This window comes from Hemiscyllium ocellatum, chromosome 11, assembly GCF_020745735.1.
Source record: "Hemiscyllium ocellatum isolate sHemOce1 chromosome 11, sHemOce1.pat.X.cur, whole genome shotgun sequence".
Taxonomy (NCBI): domain Eukaryota; kingdom Metazoa; phylum Chordata; class Chondrichthyes; order Orectolobiformes; family Hemiscylliidae; genus Hemiscyllium; species Hemiscyllium ocellatum.
The window spans coordinates 78,261,739-78,278,746 of NC_083411.1; the positions used below are offsets into that span (position 1 = coordinate 78,261,739).

The 17,008-nt window shown below is 37.4% G+C and overlaps 1 protein-coding gene across 4 annotated transcripts in view; it reads right to left on the reverse strand.

The window, feature by feature from the left end:
* Window positions 1-17,008, reverse strand: part of diaph2 (diaphanous-related formin 2) — a 739,556-nt gene that overhangs the window by 612,215 nt on the left and 110,333 nt on the right. For 3 of the 4 annotated variants that reach the window (XM_060832634.1, XM_060832633.1, XM_060832630.1), the window contains 2 exons: window positions 8,857-8,961; window positions 185-205 (listed from right to left, as the gene is read on the reverse strand). In XM_060832634.1, coding sequence (XP_060688617.1) covers window positions 185-205; window positions 8,857-8,961 — 126 coding nt within the window. The remainder of the gene's footprint in view (window positions 1-184; window positions 206-8,856; window positions 8,962-17,008) is intronic. The other variant, XM_060832631.1, reaches the window with a different exon arrangement.

The window sequence follows — 17,008 nt, forward strand, 5'->3', positions numbered from 1 at the left end:
TCAACAACATCTATTAGCTTGAATTGATGCACAGCACCTTGCCTTCTAATGAAAATATCTTATACAGTACTATTACTTTTCCTCATCAAAAACTCTGACTACTCACTTGAAAGCACGTGTTTGGGTAAATTGAGATTAAAAATTACTGTTGTAAGAATAGACAAAACTAAGCAGTATTACTCACCGAAACTTTGCTTCCAGTTATCTGAATGCAGTGGTTAGTGTAGTGCAAATTAGTAGTAGTTGGAGAGACAAAACAAAAAATCAAAACAGCATTATTAGTGAGCTCAGCTTTACACTGATTAATCATAATGTAGTTTAGTTACAGTATTAGTAATACATTTATAGCTTTGAGCAGTGTAGATTACCATACAAAACCAATTATTTTTACAAAAGATCTGATGAAGCATTTCAGCAGGTTTCACAGTAAGATGTTACCAATTTTCAAAAATACACTGGTCAGTTGATAATTGTTTAAAGTTACCAACTCCAAAATACAACCATGAATTTCATCAAGTCAAAATATCAAAAATGTGTTTTGAATGTTGTATAACTTTCATATGCCAGGTGCTTCTATCACTTAAATAGAATTCTGGATGCAAACATATCATTTTCCATGAGAGTTGGCAGAACCTTCATATTGAATCATATAAAGGTATTACATATTTATTTCACAACTTACAAATCTTGCTTCAATTTGTGTCTACTAGTTCCAAAATTAAGTACTGCACCTCAAACCTAGCACACACCATTTGTACCACCATAAAAGATCGATGTGTCAAATGACAATAAATATGAAGCATTTCCCAAACTGCAATTACCTCCAATTTCTCTGTCCTGATATTTCAAAATTGTATTAATTTTTGCTTTTCTGTTGCTAATTATCCATGTAATTTCTCGTATGATTGCTGTTCAACTACAGCCACTGTCACTGTAATATTTTATTTTGCAATTGCTTTAATGTAGATTTATTTTACAAGGTCAAATTTCCTTGTTTATCTTTGCTGCTTTTCATTCTCAGTCTAGGTCTGCTGAGAGATGCTGGCTGTAACTAACTTTTTATTGGTTTCAAAGATACTTTATGAAAATTTGAAGTGTGATAGCAAGTCAAAAAATGCCTGAATTAGATGGAAGAGTACTTGCTGTCCAAAAATGTTGAGTAAACCTGATCTGATATCCAACAATGTTAATATCAAAGCCATGTTTTATTCGCTGCAATGCATTAATTTTCAAATAATTCAGACTTGCAATATTTATCCCAAAGAAATAGAGGTACAAGTCCCTCAGATGGAGATAGATTCTAAGTTTTAAAAATTCTAATTAGTCAGGACAACAATATGTTTGCACAACTAAACAGGGTCAGAAGATGGAAATTTGCTACAAGCATAGAGCTAATGGCTCTTCATCAGAATACACATGCAGTACACTTGAATCAATGTCACAATCAGAAATCAACAGGTATAAACTAACTATTACAGAGATGTTGTTACAGCTTGACAAGTTTGAGAACTGACCATTCAAGGATATTTAACATTCTAGAAAGAGAGCACAAAGGCAAAATGCAGTCAGGTAGATCTGTTATAAAAAAAATTAAGGTCAATAGTGAGGAATGGTTCCATCTCAAAAAGATCAAAATGTGGAAGTAATTTGGGTGAAGCAGATTAGAAACTGGGAAATCTAGAGCAAGTTATTCACCTCATGTCTTCCAAATGCCTACCCAGTATCTGCAAGGCACGAGTTAAAAATGCAGAGGTCCCTAAATCACAAGAACTCCAGCAGTTCAACACAGCTCACCATCACTTTTCCAGTGGTATCAGGGATGCACAATAATTGATGCTCATATCCTATGAGCTAACTAAAAAGTAAGAAATAGCTAGGGTGCTAAGTTACTGTTGGGTACAATTTCCAGGTCTCCTTTTGTTTGAATTCATTCAATAGTAGGTTCTGAAAGTATAAAATATTAACAGCAATAACACAGTTGGATCCTGACAGTAGTTACACAATAGGACAGTGTTTTAATCGATAGATAGTTGGATCCTGGAAAACAAACAGACTGTGAGTACTATGGGTGATTTTAATCGTATTATGGTTTGGACAAACTAACCTGGCAAACGTAACCTTTAAAATGAGTTTGAGTGTATTCAACACATTTTCTTAGGACAATGTTTTAAGTTCTTAAGTAATCAGTATCAGTGGGGACAAAGATATAGGCAAAAAATGGGAATAAAGGAGGACCTGCAGCCTAGGGTCTTGAAGGCGGTAGCTACAAAGATGGTGGTGCAATTGTATGGTCTTTCAAATTTTCTTAGATTCTTGAAAGGTTCCAGTCAATTATACAAACTACAAATGCAATGCCCCTATTTTAGGATGGAAGAGGGAATAGAAACCAGCAAATTGTAGTCGAGGTAGCTTAACAACATCGGGAAATATTATAATCTATCATGAAGAAAGAAGCAGGTTATTTTGAAAAGGGTAGTAGTGGAGCAGCAAATTTCAGTGGTTAGCACTGCTACCTCATAGCAGCAGGGACCCGAGCTAAATTCCACCCTCCGGCAATTGCCTGTGTGGAGTTTGCACATTCTTCCTGTGACAGCATGGGGTTTCCTCTGGGTGCTCTGGTTTCCTCCCACAGTCCAAAGATATGCAGGTTAGGTGGATTGGCCATGCTAAATTGTCTGTGATGTCCAGGCTCACTGATTAGCCATGGGAAATGCAGGGTTATAAGGAGAGAGTAGATGGGGGTATGTCTGGGTGCAATGCTCTTTGGAAGATCGGTATGGACTCGATGGGTCGAATAGACTAGTTCCACACTGATTTTTGTCACTTGATTCTTTGATTTTTGAAAATGATGTTCTTTCATGGATGACTTGAATATCAAAGCAGTGAACAGCAGATAAATTTGTTGACAATACAAAGATAGTTAGGAAAGCAACTTGTAAGAAGAACAAGAATCTAATAACAAATATTGATAAAATGAGTGGGTAAGAATTTGGTAAATTGAGTATAATACAGAAAAGTGAGAGACCTTGCACTGTGGTAGAAAAGCAGAACATTATTCAAACGAGAAAGACTAAAGAGTCCTGTGATAGAGAATGATCTGGTTGCCCTCATATTACAAATCACAAAAACGTTGGTATGGAGCAAGCAATTAAGATGACAAACGGAACACTGGGCTTTATTATTAAAGGAGTGAAATCTTGATACAACTGTGTCGGGACCACGAGTATTACACACAGTTCTGGTCTCCCAAGACAGAAGACATGCATTCATTGGAGGCAGTTCAATGTATTGTGGGAGCAGCAATCACACGATCCAGGGTGGAGAATCTAATATGGAGCCAGCAATCTAATTGGTGACTCCACCAATTAAAAAATAACAGGCAATGTGACAAAATTCTGCTAGAGGCAGGTAAGTTTGCAGCACACTTGTTTAGAAATAAACAGGAAGGCTGGATTTAAGAGCAAAGATAAGGAAAAAATAAAGTTACTGTTACAGCTTCACAATAAATGAAGTGGTTGTCCAAAGCCAGCCATACAGTGCACCCAGCGTTGAGGCTTCAAGCGAAATTGTTTCTCGTAAAACCATGGGATCAAGACTGATGAGTGTAAAGCCAAGGAGGTTCTGAGGAATCTCCTCAGAGATTCTAATGAAGACCATTATCACAGAACTCAGGTTGGTCCAAAGTTGATCCATGGTTACACTAAGTCTTCACTGAAAGCTGCTGTAACATTCCTGAAATTCCGACTTTACCAGGGAATCAGAGGTTCTGATAAAAATCAAGACTAAAAGCAGAGTTTGGTTTCTTCAGACATTTTCAAGTATTTAAATAGTACTTCAATTTTTTTTTCCCCAAAGTGCACTCACCTGCATTCTTAGATTAACCAAACTCCATGCACTGACAGGCAACAGTCAGTGTAGAGAGCTGTAGAGTCCCTGCAGTGACCAACACCTGCTACGAGATGGAGCAATCTAGTAGGAATTTGAAACCATAGCCAGGAGAAGGAAATGGCTTCATTGGCAAAGGGAGCAGCCTAAAGTAAGGACAGAGGGAGGTAAGATCAGACAGGAGAGGCAAGTTAGGATGAAGGGAGGCAATGCAAAACGGAAGCAAAACAAAGCCAAGCCATAAGAAAGCAAGCAAGGGCAAAGCGGAGGCAATTCTGGGAGGTGGGCATTGGGGGAGCAACCAAGTTAAACAGGTATTGTAAACATAATTTGATGAAGCAGATCTTAAAAATAAAAGAACACTCCAAAAGAATTATGTTAATTAGGGAACCTAACAGCAAGGACTAGAATTTCAGAGAACTGAAGGTGGTTTTTAGCTGAAGTCACTGCCATGTATGTCAACTACACATGCAATCTATTCTTGTTATACCTGTTATTTACTGCAATCTACCTGGGAAATCTTTCTTAAATGTGTTTATTGTTAAAGTGCAAAAGGTGATTAAAAAAATGTGAATCCTTGTCTACAGATTTTCTCGCTGGAATCACTCAGTAAATTTGATAATTGTGATTTATTTTGTTTTCATTAAATCATAAAGGTAAGTTGCCAAAACTCTAGAGGACCATTGCGCTGTTCTCTCATTGCAGAGAGAGATAACTGGTGGTGTAACACAGTAAGCACTGTGCTGCCAATATAGTACTTTCACAATTTATTAAGGCAGCAAGCCAAAAGGTTGCAAGACTGAAGTAAAACTCCACCTAAAGATGAATGAAAACCAAACCTTACAATCAAGTGCATTATATTATTGTTATGTGGGCACAATACAATGAACAGCACAATTTCTTGAGATTCTATAACCAGCTCTACTCCCAAAAAACAAACACAATGATCCATATATCTCAAAATGCCGAATGCTGACATCTTGGTGACCTTTTACTGCAAAACCTGCTAAACCATATTAAACAAGTGACAGAGTGGCAACACAGGTCTGCTTTACATAGCAACTCAAAACGTATTGCTTCCTCAGTGCACACATTTGTACACTTCATTCTATTAAACTGTATTTTCATTTCAAACTAACATAGTATATTCTCTTAATGTAAAGTCACATTTCAAGTTATGTGATAATGTAAATATTTCAACATTAGGTTCTAATTTAGCTGTCTGTGCTTTTTACATGGTCAATTCAAAATTTTGGATAAAGCAATTTTGATTATACGACCACAATTACATAATTTAGCCAATGATTTCTGAGTAATTGGGTACCTTATTCTACACCTTAAGCAAAATGAAAATCAGAACAACATTCTTCAGTGAAGTCGGGTTTTAAATCTGATAAGTGTTATGGTCCCCCAGTCTTTGCAACTAAACTCTTGAATTTAAGTTCAAAGTTTATCTTTTTTCTGACTAAACGGGTTAAAGATCCATTTAAAGATGCATCACAGTAATGCCAACAGAGGGATGATCACCAGTTCTGTGTTACAATACACTGTCCTACACTATTGAATACTGCAGAAACAGGTTATTATAGTTTACAACTGCACAACTAATCCCACCGAATTCAATTTTAGCTCCATGTTGTAACTTAGTGTTGAGGAAGCAAAAATAACATGTTTTAATCAAATGAGAACAAAGAATCACTTTACCACCACTCCGTACTCCTGGAGATTCCAAGTATATTTATCCAATTATTTATGCCAGCGGAAGGAATGTAATTGAGTTTAAATAATCAGCATTGAAGATACATCCAGTCCAAAGACCAGCAGATTAACATTATTAAACTTTCTGCATGAGTGTATTTTGGGCCAAATCTAGTTGCATTTTAAATTTCAAAATTCAAAAGATTTATATCTATTACAAACTCTAGCAAAGTAGAAAGCTTAAATTCCAAAGGGAAATAAAAATGTAACAAAGGATGATGAAATAACAAAGGATGATGAAAAAAGTACCTTATCCCACGAACATGAAAGAAATGTTTGTTAAAGTTCAATGGGAATCGATGAAACCAGGATTTTTGAAAACCTAAGCATGTGCCAATGCCATACAAAAGCATTTCAAAGAGTGCACAAGGTAGCAGCATAAAGTTAATCTAAATACAAGTTGGTTTGAAGCTCACCCAGGGAACATTCAGCATACTTTAGCAACCAAGACAGCTATTTGCCCCAAAACAAAGGAAAAACTGAAACAAGTAAGCAAAGAAAGAGGAGGAAAATATTCAGTATAAACATTGTACAAACATGGAAGCCTTCAGACATTCATATCTTAGCAAGATTGTGAAGAGGTCAGTTAATTAACTATCGAGATTTCTAAGGATTACAAAAGGAAATTAAGTGCAGCTGGATTTTTATATCACCAATGAAAAGAAAATGCCTCATATTCAAGAAAGTTCTCAAGTTTATTTAATAACTGAAGAGGAACATATGCATTGAAGTTAACAAAACAAACCTGATTACCAAATCATTCACGACTCTTTTATGTTTCTACTCAAACCAAAAATAAAGTCACGTGTAGAATTGTATTGCTAAATGTATCATATGCTTTGGTTTGGACACCCAAAGCAAATTCTGATCTAATAGGTTACAATGGTCAGTTTGAATGTTTTCACCTTATGTCAATATATATTTTAATTTGGTATTAATGTTCACATTTCACAACTATGAATGGAACTGTAGTTGTACAATTTACTTCATTTCACTGCTCTGATTTTCCATGTATCAAATCCAAGATTTTGGAATCATGACAATGCCTTTCAGGAAAGCACTGATCACCTTGTAGACTGTCACAGTGCATTGTTTGCCTGGTTAGATATCCAAATGCTTAAAAAAAAGTCTGTTTATTTTTTAGTTCAAAGCTTTTCAATCTAACTAAAATGTCAGCACATTTCTCGATTACGTACTGCGATATTTTAATTAATAAAGCCTCAGAAGATACTGTCAACTCAAAGGCAATTAATTTTTAAATTGCAAATATTTTTAAAAGGAAGTCAAACTCGTAATATTGAACTGATCATCATCTGGAAATATCCTGACTTGCTTGTATAGCACCAGTGTAAAATGCACAAACAGCTTAGACTTTCTTTTCTTAGACAAACACAGTCACTAACCATTCCAAAGAATGAACATTCTAACAGCAGCTATATGCAAGGGCCTGCAATCTTTTGGAAACAAGCAGCTAACAATTCGCCTCTGCACAAACAGGTTTAGTCACAAAGATATCACAAAAGGATATTTCAGAAACGTTTGCTTGACAAAGGCAAATAGTTAATCGGACAAACTGTATGGCAATTAACAGGCATTCCTGTCCCGTGATTGACAGGTCACCACAGGGAAGTAATGCTGGGCAGCATTTCAGACAGTGGCATCAATTTTAAATTGAGGAGATAGCCAGCTGAGAGAAGATCAAAAGTGATACCAAAAGAGCAGCTGAAGCAGCAGTTTCAACAGAAACAAAGCTTTCAAAACATTTATTCTATATCTAAGGTACTAGTTGATAATTTGTCTGACTGCAATAGCTTTCAGCTCACAGGCTGTCTTAGTTTTTGGATTTTTGTTGTGTACTTTTTGCTGCTGTGCTTCACCCAGGAAATATGCTGTTATATATCATTTCCTTCATCTGCTAAATCTGGGCAAATCCTGTGCATCAGTTACAAGTATTAGCACTTTAAGCAAAGTTTGAAGAACAATGCTCAAAATCAAAAAATTCCCAAAGGTTTAATACTTCAAAAAAGTATCTCAATTTATAAATTGTTAACGTTGCTAACATTAGAATAATTTTAGAACAAATGAGTGCTTACTAAAAGAAAGAAAATTAGTGTTTAAACATAGCTAATTAAATAATGAAGCACATACTACAGAAGATTAAAAAAAAGAAATTCAATTCATTACATCATCCTTGGGTGCTTTGCAATTCCACCCATATTTTGAATTTTTTACTGAGAAAAAATTAATCAAATAATTACTGCATCAAAAACCATCTACCAAGACATATCCAGGTACACAGCTCCACAAAAATAAATGACAGGAAAATAAAATCAGAAAATACAAACTGAAACCTCATGAATGGGATAAATGGTCTTGTTGACAACATTTTTTTGTTTTCACTGGAGATATATTTCTGCCGTCAGATACTAAAAAAAAGTATGAGGTTTCTTCTGGTTGTAACTATTATACTTCATGCTCAGAGAAATGGCTTGAACTGGAGCTCTGCTTGTTTCAAAAATGTTTGTTTGAAGATTGTGAGCAAAATTGATACTATTCAATTTTGTTTTCAAGAAAGTGGTAAACTTTAGACAACATTATATTCACAAATTTCATATTCCTCAATTCAACCTAAAATTATACTGCAGGTTTAAACAATCAACTCAATCATACATGATGAGCAAATACATTCAATGGGGTGATAAACTCCCATTCAATTTCCTCAATATTGGTAAACCAAAACAAGTCATTGTGGAATATTCATCTGTTCTAGAACTTTTAAAATTATTAAAATTAATAATGAAGTGCAATTACATATTGAATATGTTAAACTGTGAACAACTAAAATTGGCCTCCATTCCTCTGGACAAAACATACCACCCAAGATTTAAAAATCACATGAATTACCCTTGGGCAGTAGATACAGAAGACACGAATAGTTTATAGCAATAAAAGCATCATGTTTCAGATTAGAGCATTTTGTGTGATGTGTGCCAAACCCACAAACAATTTATCCATAGGAGGAAGGCATTTTAAAACCACATTAAGTAGTGCAGCTTTAAGCAATGAAGGAGGAAACATTCAGGCAGCAATTATAGATTACAGTTTAGCCAAAGCCAAAAGCAGATCACTCCAAGCTGATCACATCTGACGATCGAAGGACTTGCATATACTGTGCTATCTTAAAATAGTTATTTACTCAAAAATAAACCTTACAGATTTGGCAGTTGCAGAGATGTAGTGAACCACCATTTCTCTCTTTGTCATCAGATCCTTTCCTCGGAGTGGAACTTTACGGTCCTCATTCAGATTCATGTCTTCCTGTGGTCAAACAATTGACGGAAAATATTAAGTAATTGATATTCACTAAGTATAACTGTTAGCTTTAAAAAGCAAGGGCAAGTGTTTCTTAGAAAACAAATCATGGACAAATTATAAACGTACATTTAACCATGAAAATGTGTTACTGGAACATTCTCAGAGTCCAGAAAAATTAACTGTACCAAATGCATGATAAACCTGGCATCGTAAAAGCTTCTGTTTTTCTTGGTTCAACATTTGCATTTCAGCTTCAAGAATAATGCATCAGAGACTTAAACAATTTGACACATGAACCGCAACGAAAAGAACAGGAAATAATGGACTTGCTACTTCGAATTGAAATACCACAGCCTGAGGGTTTCTTTTGGAGAAGTGTCATTTAAACCACAAATGTTGGACTTGACAGCTTCTTGTGGTTCAGCCTGAAAGGTTTATGAACAGACCATCAGAAAGCATGCATTTATCTAAGCAATTTTATTGGAAAGCCAACAGAGTTTTTTTTTCGATATAGCTCATTTATTTAATTTAAAGCTTCTGAGTGTCATGCTATTTTTAAATAAAAACTTCAACAAATTTGTATTTGTATAGCTCATAATACAACATTCCCAAGTACTTCACACTAACCAAAAACTACATGATTGACAGAAGATATGAGGGCAGATGACAAATAGTTTGATCAAAGGCAGGTTTTAAGGAGATCCTAAACAAATCAAAGTAGTATAGGGAGCAAATTCCACAGCTCAGGGACAACTAAGCTAAAATCAACAATAATGGTGAAGCAATTAAAACTATGGAAGCTACAAAGTACAGAATTGGAGGAGCACAAATATGCCAGAGGGTTGTTCAGTACAGTGTTGAATACAGTGAGAATGCTTTCATCAAACTTGTGAGAAATGTGATTTTTGTGAAGCTTTGTAGCTCAAGTTGTGGTTCAGCTTGCAAGTTTGCTTACTGAGCTGGAAGACTTGTTCTCAGACGTTTCATCACCATGCGAAGTAACAATATCAGTGAGCCTCAGTTAAAGCGCTGGTGTTCTGTCCTGCTTTCTATTTTTGTGTCTTGGCTTCTTAAGGTCGGTGATATCACTTCCAGTTCTTTTTCTAAGAGGTTGGTAAATGGATGTGTTTGTTGATGGAATTCCAGGTTGACCACCAGGCCTCTAGGAATTCCGGTGTATGTTTTTGATTAGCCTGTCCCAGTCGAGTTGGTGTCCCTCATCGTCTGTGTGTAAGGATACTCTGCAGGCTGCCTGCAGGACTGCAACAAACATTACATTGGACAGACTCGTAGGAAACTAGCCACCAGGATACATGAGCACCAACTGGCCACCAAACGATACGACCAACTATCACGAGTATCCTTACACATAGACGACGAGGGACGTTAGTTCAACTGGGATAATGCATCCATCCTGGGACAGGCTAAACAAAGACACAGAGGAGAATTCCTAGAGGCCTGGCATTCAAACCGGAACTCCATTAACAAACACGTCGATTTGGACCCCATTTACCAACCTCTCAGAAAAAGGACCAGAAGTGATATCGCCAACCACAACAGACCAAAACACAGATAGAATGTAGGACAGAGCACCAGGGCTTCAAAGGAGGTTCACTGACTATGTTTTCTAGCATGGTGACAAAACATCTGAGGTCAAATTTTCCAGCTCAGTGAGCAAACTTAGAACTTGAGAAGATGATTGAGATCAGTGACCTGTGCCATGGCAAACGCTGTCAGTAATTATTTAAAATTTGAATTATGCATACACATATTTAAATAGTGGCCAAAATCTCATTAAACATGAGAAAATTGCTCTGCTTTACCACATCTAGTTAGTCAAATGACCCCGAACCCACTTGGTTAAGCCTGAACTGCTCGAGGAATGTAATACACCTCTAATAATTTCAATAGTGTAATCTCAATTGAGAGTGCATTGCTGGAAAAGCACAGCAGGTCAGGCAGCATCTGGGGAGCAGGAAAAAAATCAACATTTTGGGCTGGAGCATTTCATCAGGAATCCTGAAGGTCTCCGGCCTGAAACATCGATTTTCGTGCTCTTCAGATGCCGCCTGACTTGCTGTGCTTTTCCAGCAACACACTCTCAACTCTGACCTCCAGCATCTGCAGACCTTACTGTCTCCTAGTGTAATGTCATTCTATCTGCGCACAATCCTTCCCAACTGTCTGTGTGTCAAAGGAAAATTCCAACCCATCAGTCCAAGGAAAAGCAATTCAAGAAATGTATGTATTTCAAAACACGTTTTATTAATTTTATGCGTAGTCTGTGTTGATAGAACCATTAAAGAATCTAAAGAGCAACTGCTGTAATGAGAATTTCTCAATACTTCAGGGTTACTTGAGGTTATAAGCTTATGAAGCGTACATTTCAGGTATAGTCAAGCAGAGAAAGTTAAAAGGGGACATGACATAGGAATGTAAGATTATGAGGGGCATGGACAGGGTGAATAGAAAACAGCTGTTGGTCTTAGTCAAAGGGCAAATAACAAGGGGGCATAATTTTAAAGTGAAAGGCAGGAGGCTTCGCAGAGATTTAAGGAAAATTTCTTTCACCAGGAATGTTTGGTGGCGGGGGGGCTGGAATGCATTGGGAGGGTAGTTGCCTCACAATAAACACTTGAATGAGCACTCGAGTGTCATAACATTCAAAGCTGTGGGCCCAGTGCAGAAAAGTGTGACTGTGTAAATAATAATAAGTTTTTGAAAGTAATGACACAATGAGCTGAAGGGCCTCTTCTGTTCTGTACTATTCCAGACTCCCTGTAAAAGGAACTTCCTCGAATCCTGTCAAACCTCCACAGAATTATACTTCTGTCAATAGGATCATCCCTCATGCTTCTAAACTCTCAATGAGTAAATGCTCAATCATTCTTCATATGACAATTGCTTCATTGCATGAATTAGCTGAATGAACTTTCTTCTGAACTTCTTCCAATATTAAATAAAATGATCAAAACTGAATAGAATATTCCAGATGTTGTTTCAACAATGCCCTAAGCTATTGCAGTAAGAACTTCTCATTTGCAATACACAAGACTATTCCTTTTTATTTGTTTGTCATACCTGCATGCTAATTTTTTTGTGATTGAAGCGCATGGAATCCCAGATCCTTCTGCACCTTTTGCAGGTTCTCTTTCATTTCAATGTTGTTCTGTTCTTTTGAAAAAGTGAACCTCTCATTTTTCCACATTATATCTCATCAGCCAATTCATGTCTAACACCACCTATCTAGCTTTGCCAACTCTTTGAATCATCCTCACAGTTTGCTTCTCTATCTACACATCAGCAGCAAGTATGATCACACTACAAATAGCCTTTACAAAGTCATTAATAATTCAAAAATAATAAAGGCCTGTGGAACTCCACTCATTACAGTTTTCCAGCCTAAACTACCCTGACTTTGTTTCCTGTTAGCTATATCTCTATCCATGTTAATCTATCAACCTCCAACAATTTCAGCTTTTGTGTGCGTAGAAACCTTTTGTGCAGCATCTTATTGAACGCCTTTTAGAGACAAAAATATACTACATCTACTGTTCCCCTTTATACATCATGTTTGCTACATCTTCAAGAAAGTTTGGCTAACACTATTTTCCCTTGCAGAAAACAACAATGATTTTATGATTTTCCAAATTTCCCACTATTACCGACATAACAATAAATTCAAGATTTTCCACAGTGGCAAACATTAGACTAACTGGCTCAGAGTTTCCCGCTTTTTTTTCCCCTCCTTTCTTTAATAATGGTGCTGCATTCACTATTTTCCAATCCGTGGGCCTTTAGGAATGTAAAAGATAACAAACAGTACATAAATACATCTTTTGAGAACCCAAGATGTGGACCAACAGGTCCAGCAGTCTTGAGTCTTCAGCTTTAGTTGCATTCTTAGTACTTTTCCTCTAGTATTTATGATTGTTTTAAGTTCCTATCTCCTTTTTTGCCTCTTCACTTCCTCCAACACTTGGGATGCTATGTCTTCTACTTTGAACACAAGTATTTGTCATACAAACTACTGTTCAAAGTCTGCCATTTCCCAGTTTCATTCTCTAAGGGACCAAAACTTACTTTAGTGTGATATAAAGACATTTTAATATCACTTATTTTAAGTTTGAGACTTGAGTCGCATGTTTGAGAAAATCAAGACTAGTATTTCCCTTGAACAGCATGCTTTGAACAAAGTTGACAAACTGAAGGCTGTTTTGAAAGCTCAGTCATTTGATGATAAATCAACAAAAGCTAAGCACTGAACCATCACTTCAATTCTTCAACTTCCTTCAAAATGCAAGAAATCATCCACAGATGACAAGATGACTTTTCATTCATAGACTTTAAGATAGTAGTATAACGGCAAACACAACCATGTCACTTAGCAGCAAGGCTAAAATCACGAAGAAACGATAAGAACATAATCATACTACCAGCAGACAAAGGCAGAATGACGGTCATCCTGGACAAAGCAGACTACACCCAAAAAGTGCAACTACTTGCAGACGACAACACCTACCAAAAGAGGGAGTTTGACCCCACACCACAGCTCACCAATAGGATAAACAACACACCAAGGAACCTACAAAAAAATGGACAAATAACCAGGTTTGACCACAAAGAATGAAACCTGAAAGCAACAACACCCCCAGATACTATGGACCACCTAAAGTGCACAAACCAGACATGCCACTCAGACCCATAGTATCACTACCAGGGACACCATCACACAAACTGGCTAAAGAACTACAGCAGAAACTGAAACATCTGACCAGCGCATCCAGACACTCTATACAATCAACACAGGAATTCTTGGACATCATCAGAAATATACACATAGACAAGGAAGAAACCATGGTCTCATTCGATGTAACGGCACTGTTCACCTCTATCGACAAAACCCTAGCCAGAGAAACAATAGCCAACCTGTTATAGGATGTTGAACCTATCAACAAAGACGGCATACTCAAACTACTGGACCTGTGCCTCACAACACACTTCACATTCAACAACCAAATATATGAACAAGTCAACGGCACACCTATGGGCTCACCCATCTCTGGTTTCATAGCAGAAGCGGTAATGCAAAGATTAGAACAAACAGTCTTACCGCAAATTCAACCCAAACTCTGGATCAGATATGTGGATGACACCTTTGTAATCATTAAAAACACAGAAATAGAAAACACACACCGGATCATTAACGCCACACTCTCAGGAATCCGATTCACGAGAGAGGAAGAAAAGGACAACCAACTCCCATTCCTAGACGCGTTGGTACAGAGAACACCTAATGGAGAATTTACTACAAAGGTATACAGGAAAGCCACACACACAGACCAAGTCCTGAACTACGAAAGCAACCACCCCAACACACGCAAACAAAGTTGCATCAGGGCACTATTCAAAAGGGCCACAACACACTGCAGTATACAGATCTGCAAAAAGAGGAAGAACACCTTTACAATGTATTCGCCAAAAACGGATACCCGCGCAATTTCACCAAAAGATGCCTAAGGGAAAGACAACAGAACAAGGACTAGCCACACTATCATACATTAGGAGCATTTCCGAATTGACAGCCAGACTACTGCGACCACTAGGACTCATAACAGCACACAAACCAACAGCCACTCTCAGACAACAACACACCAGAACGAAGGACCCAATACCCAGCATGAGCAAAACCAATGTAGTGTACAAAATCCCATGCAAGGACTACACAAAATACTACATAGGACAAACAGGAAGACAGCCAACGATTCGCATCCATGAACACCAACTAGCCACGAAACGACACAACCAGCCACACACACAGATGACAAGCAACATGAGTTTGACTGGGACAACACTACTATTATAGGACAAGCCAAACAGAGATCAGCCAGGGAATTCCGAGAGGCATGGCACTCATCCACAGATTCAAATCAATAAGCACATCGATCTGGACCCAATATACCGACCACTGCAATGGACAGCTGGAATTGACAACCGGAAACGGCAGATTCAAACCACTACAAATGCCGGAGGAAAGGTCACAGAAGCGCTTCACAGGAGGCTCCCAAGCACTGAGGATGAAACCTAGACAGGGGACGAAACATCTGCAACACAAATTCCCAGCTCGGCGAACAGAACCATAACAGGCGAATGAAAACTTTGGCCAAAGATATCTTTCAACAACTAAAGCAGAACCTGAAGGACTGAATAGTTTTCAATGCACCATAATGAGTCCATCAACATAGCCAATGTAGCCCAGTCGATTGTTATGTCCTTAAAGACGGTATGCACAAAAACAACGAAAGAAAATCTCATCTTTTATCTCTCAAAGACAGTACAAATAATGACATACTGCAAATTCAAGCTTGAAAAAAAACATTTCAAGTACGAAACTGATTTCCATCACAGCTGATGGTACAGCAGCCATGCTTGGTGCCAATGCAAACTTTTAGTACATTTTGTACAAATGATCCTGATTTCGCCTCTTTCATCAAAAACACAGTATAACCCAGCAGCAAGCATTAACAACTAAAGTCACGGACTGTTCTCATGTAATGCAAGGTAAGATTGTAAATTTAATTTGAGCAGGAGTCCTTCAGCATTTCCTTTGATCCTTACTAGACAAACCCGACTTTGCCTGCACTACAGTAATCCTCCATGCTGATATGCAATGGTTAAGTCAAGGAAGGTCCTGTAAAGGTTTTTACATCTGTTGCCTCAAATGGCCATTCTTCTTAAATGGAAGAAGGAACGGTGCAGTGAGCTGTCAATGCATGGTTGTTTGGCTTTGGGTTCATAGCAGACAACGTCAAAACTGAACTGTATAGTACTTGGAAAGCGCAGAGACTTTGTACATTCATTCAAACTGAAACTGGGTCGACAGGTCTCCCAATGGAAAAAGTAAAATGCTAACACTCCCCAAGTCTAGAAAAGTTAATAGGAAAAAAGTCAAAGGCAAAACTTGAAAAGGTTTCACCCAGAAAACACCTGTGCACACTTGAAGACCTTAAAATAAAAATTCAATTATTCAAGAATTAGAAGTGATATAATATATTTTCACATTTATCTCAAATCTATTCCGTCAAGTGGACATTGGTGGGTTGGCTGTCAAAATGCATCACTGTTTGATTTAAAAAGTAGTGGATATAAAATGGAGATGATTCCTGTGCAAAATAAGATTGAGCTCAAAGTCAGATCAAGGGACAGGAATTTGTCAAGACCTACAAAGAAAAATACCTAAGCATAAGTGGGTACTGCAGATGCTGGAGATTAGAGTCAAGATTAGAGTAGTGCTGGAAAAGCACAGCAGGTCAGGCAGCATCCAGGGAGCAGGAAAATTGATGTTTTGGGCAAAAGCCCTTCATCAGGAATAAAAGAAAAATACCTGTCATCCTATGCTTTCAAAGTTAAAGCTTACTTTGAGTCCACATACTTTTGCAAGACAGTGTTCACCCAATGAAGTCCAACTGTTGTACCTTTTTCACAGATACAAATTTGGTAGTTCAGACGTAACTAACAGCTTCAGACTACAACCAAAATTTCAAGACACTGGCAGAAATCACAAGTCTCACATTGTGACCAGGTGAGCAGAGGACAATACGATTGAGATATACAAATCTAAAACAAAGCATAAAATGAAAAATAAAACACTTATTCTGTATTTTCTTCAGGGCAGATCCTGGGTGTTAGTTAAATTCAAAAAGCTTAAAAATGTTGGAGACCTCTGGATAATATAGTTGCATTGGTTAATGTGTTTCAACATTATATAGGTATTTCAGTGGCTTCAGACTACTTTGGTTCAATGGTCATCATTGTTGTTATAAAAGTGTAAGATTGCCTTTTATCCTCCCAACATGTTGCTAGACGCTTTAAGTACATATAACAGAGGATGAGCAAAAGTGATTTTTAAAAGATTTCACCCGTTTCCTCTGTATGCCACCTTTACAACGATTCCACCACGTCACTGATGAATTCTGTGGAACAGGAGCAGGCAGAAACAATAGGTCTGCCTGGGCAGTCCTGTTTGCCGATATTTCAGTTTAGAAGTTTC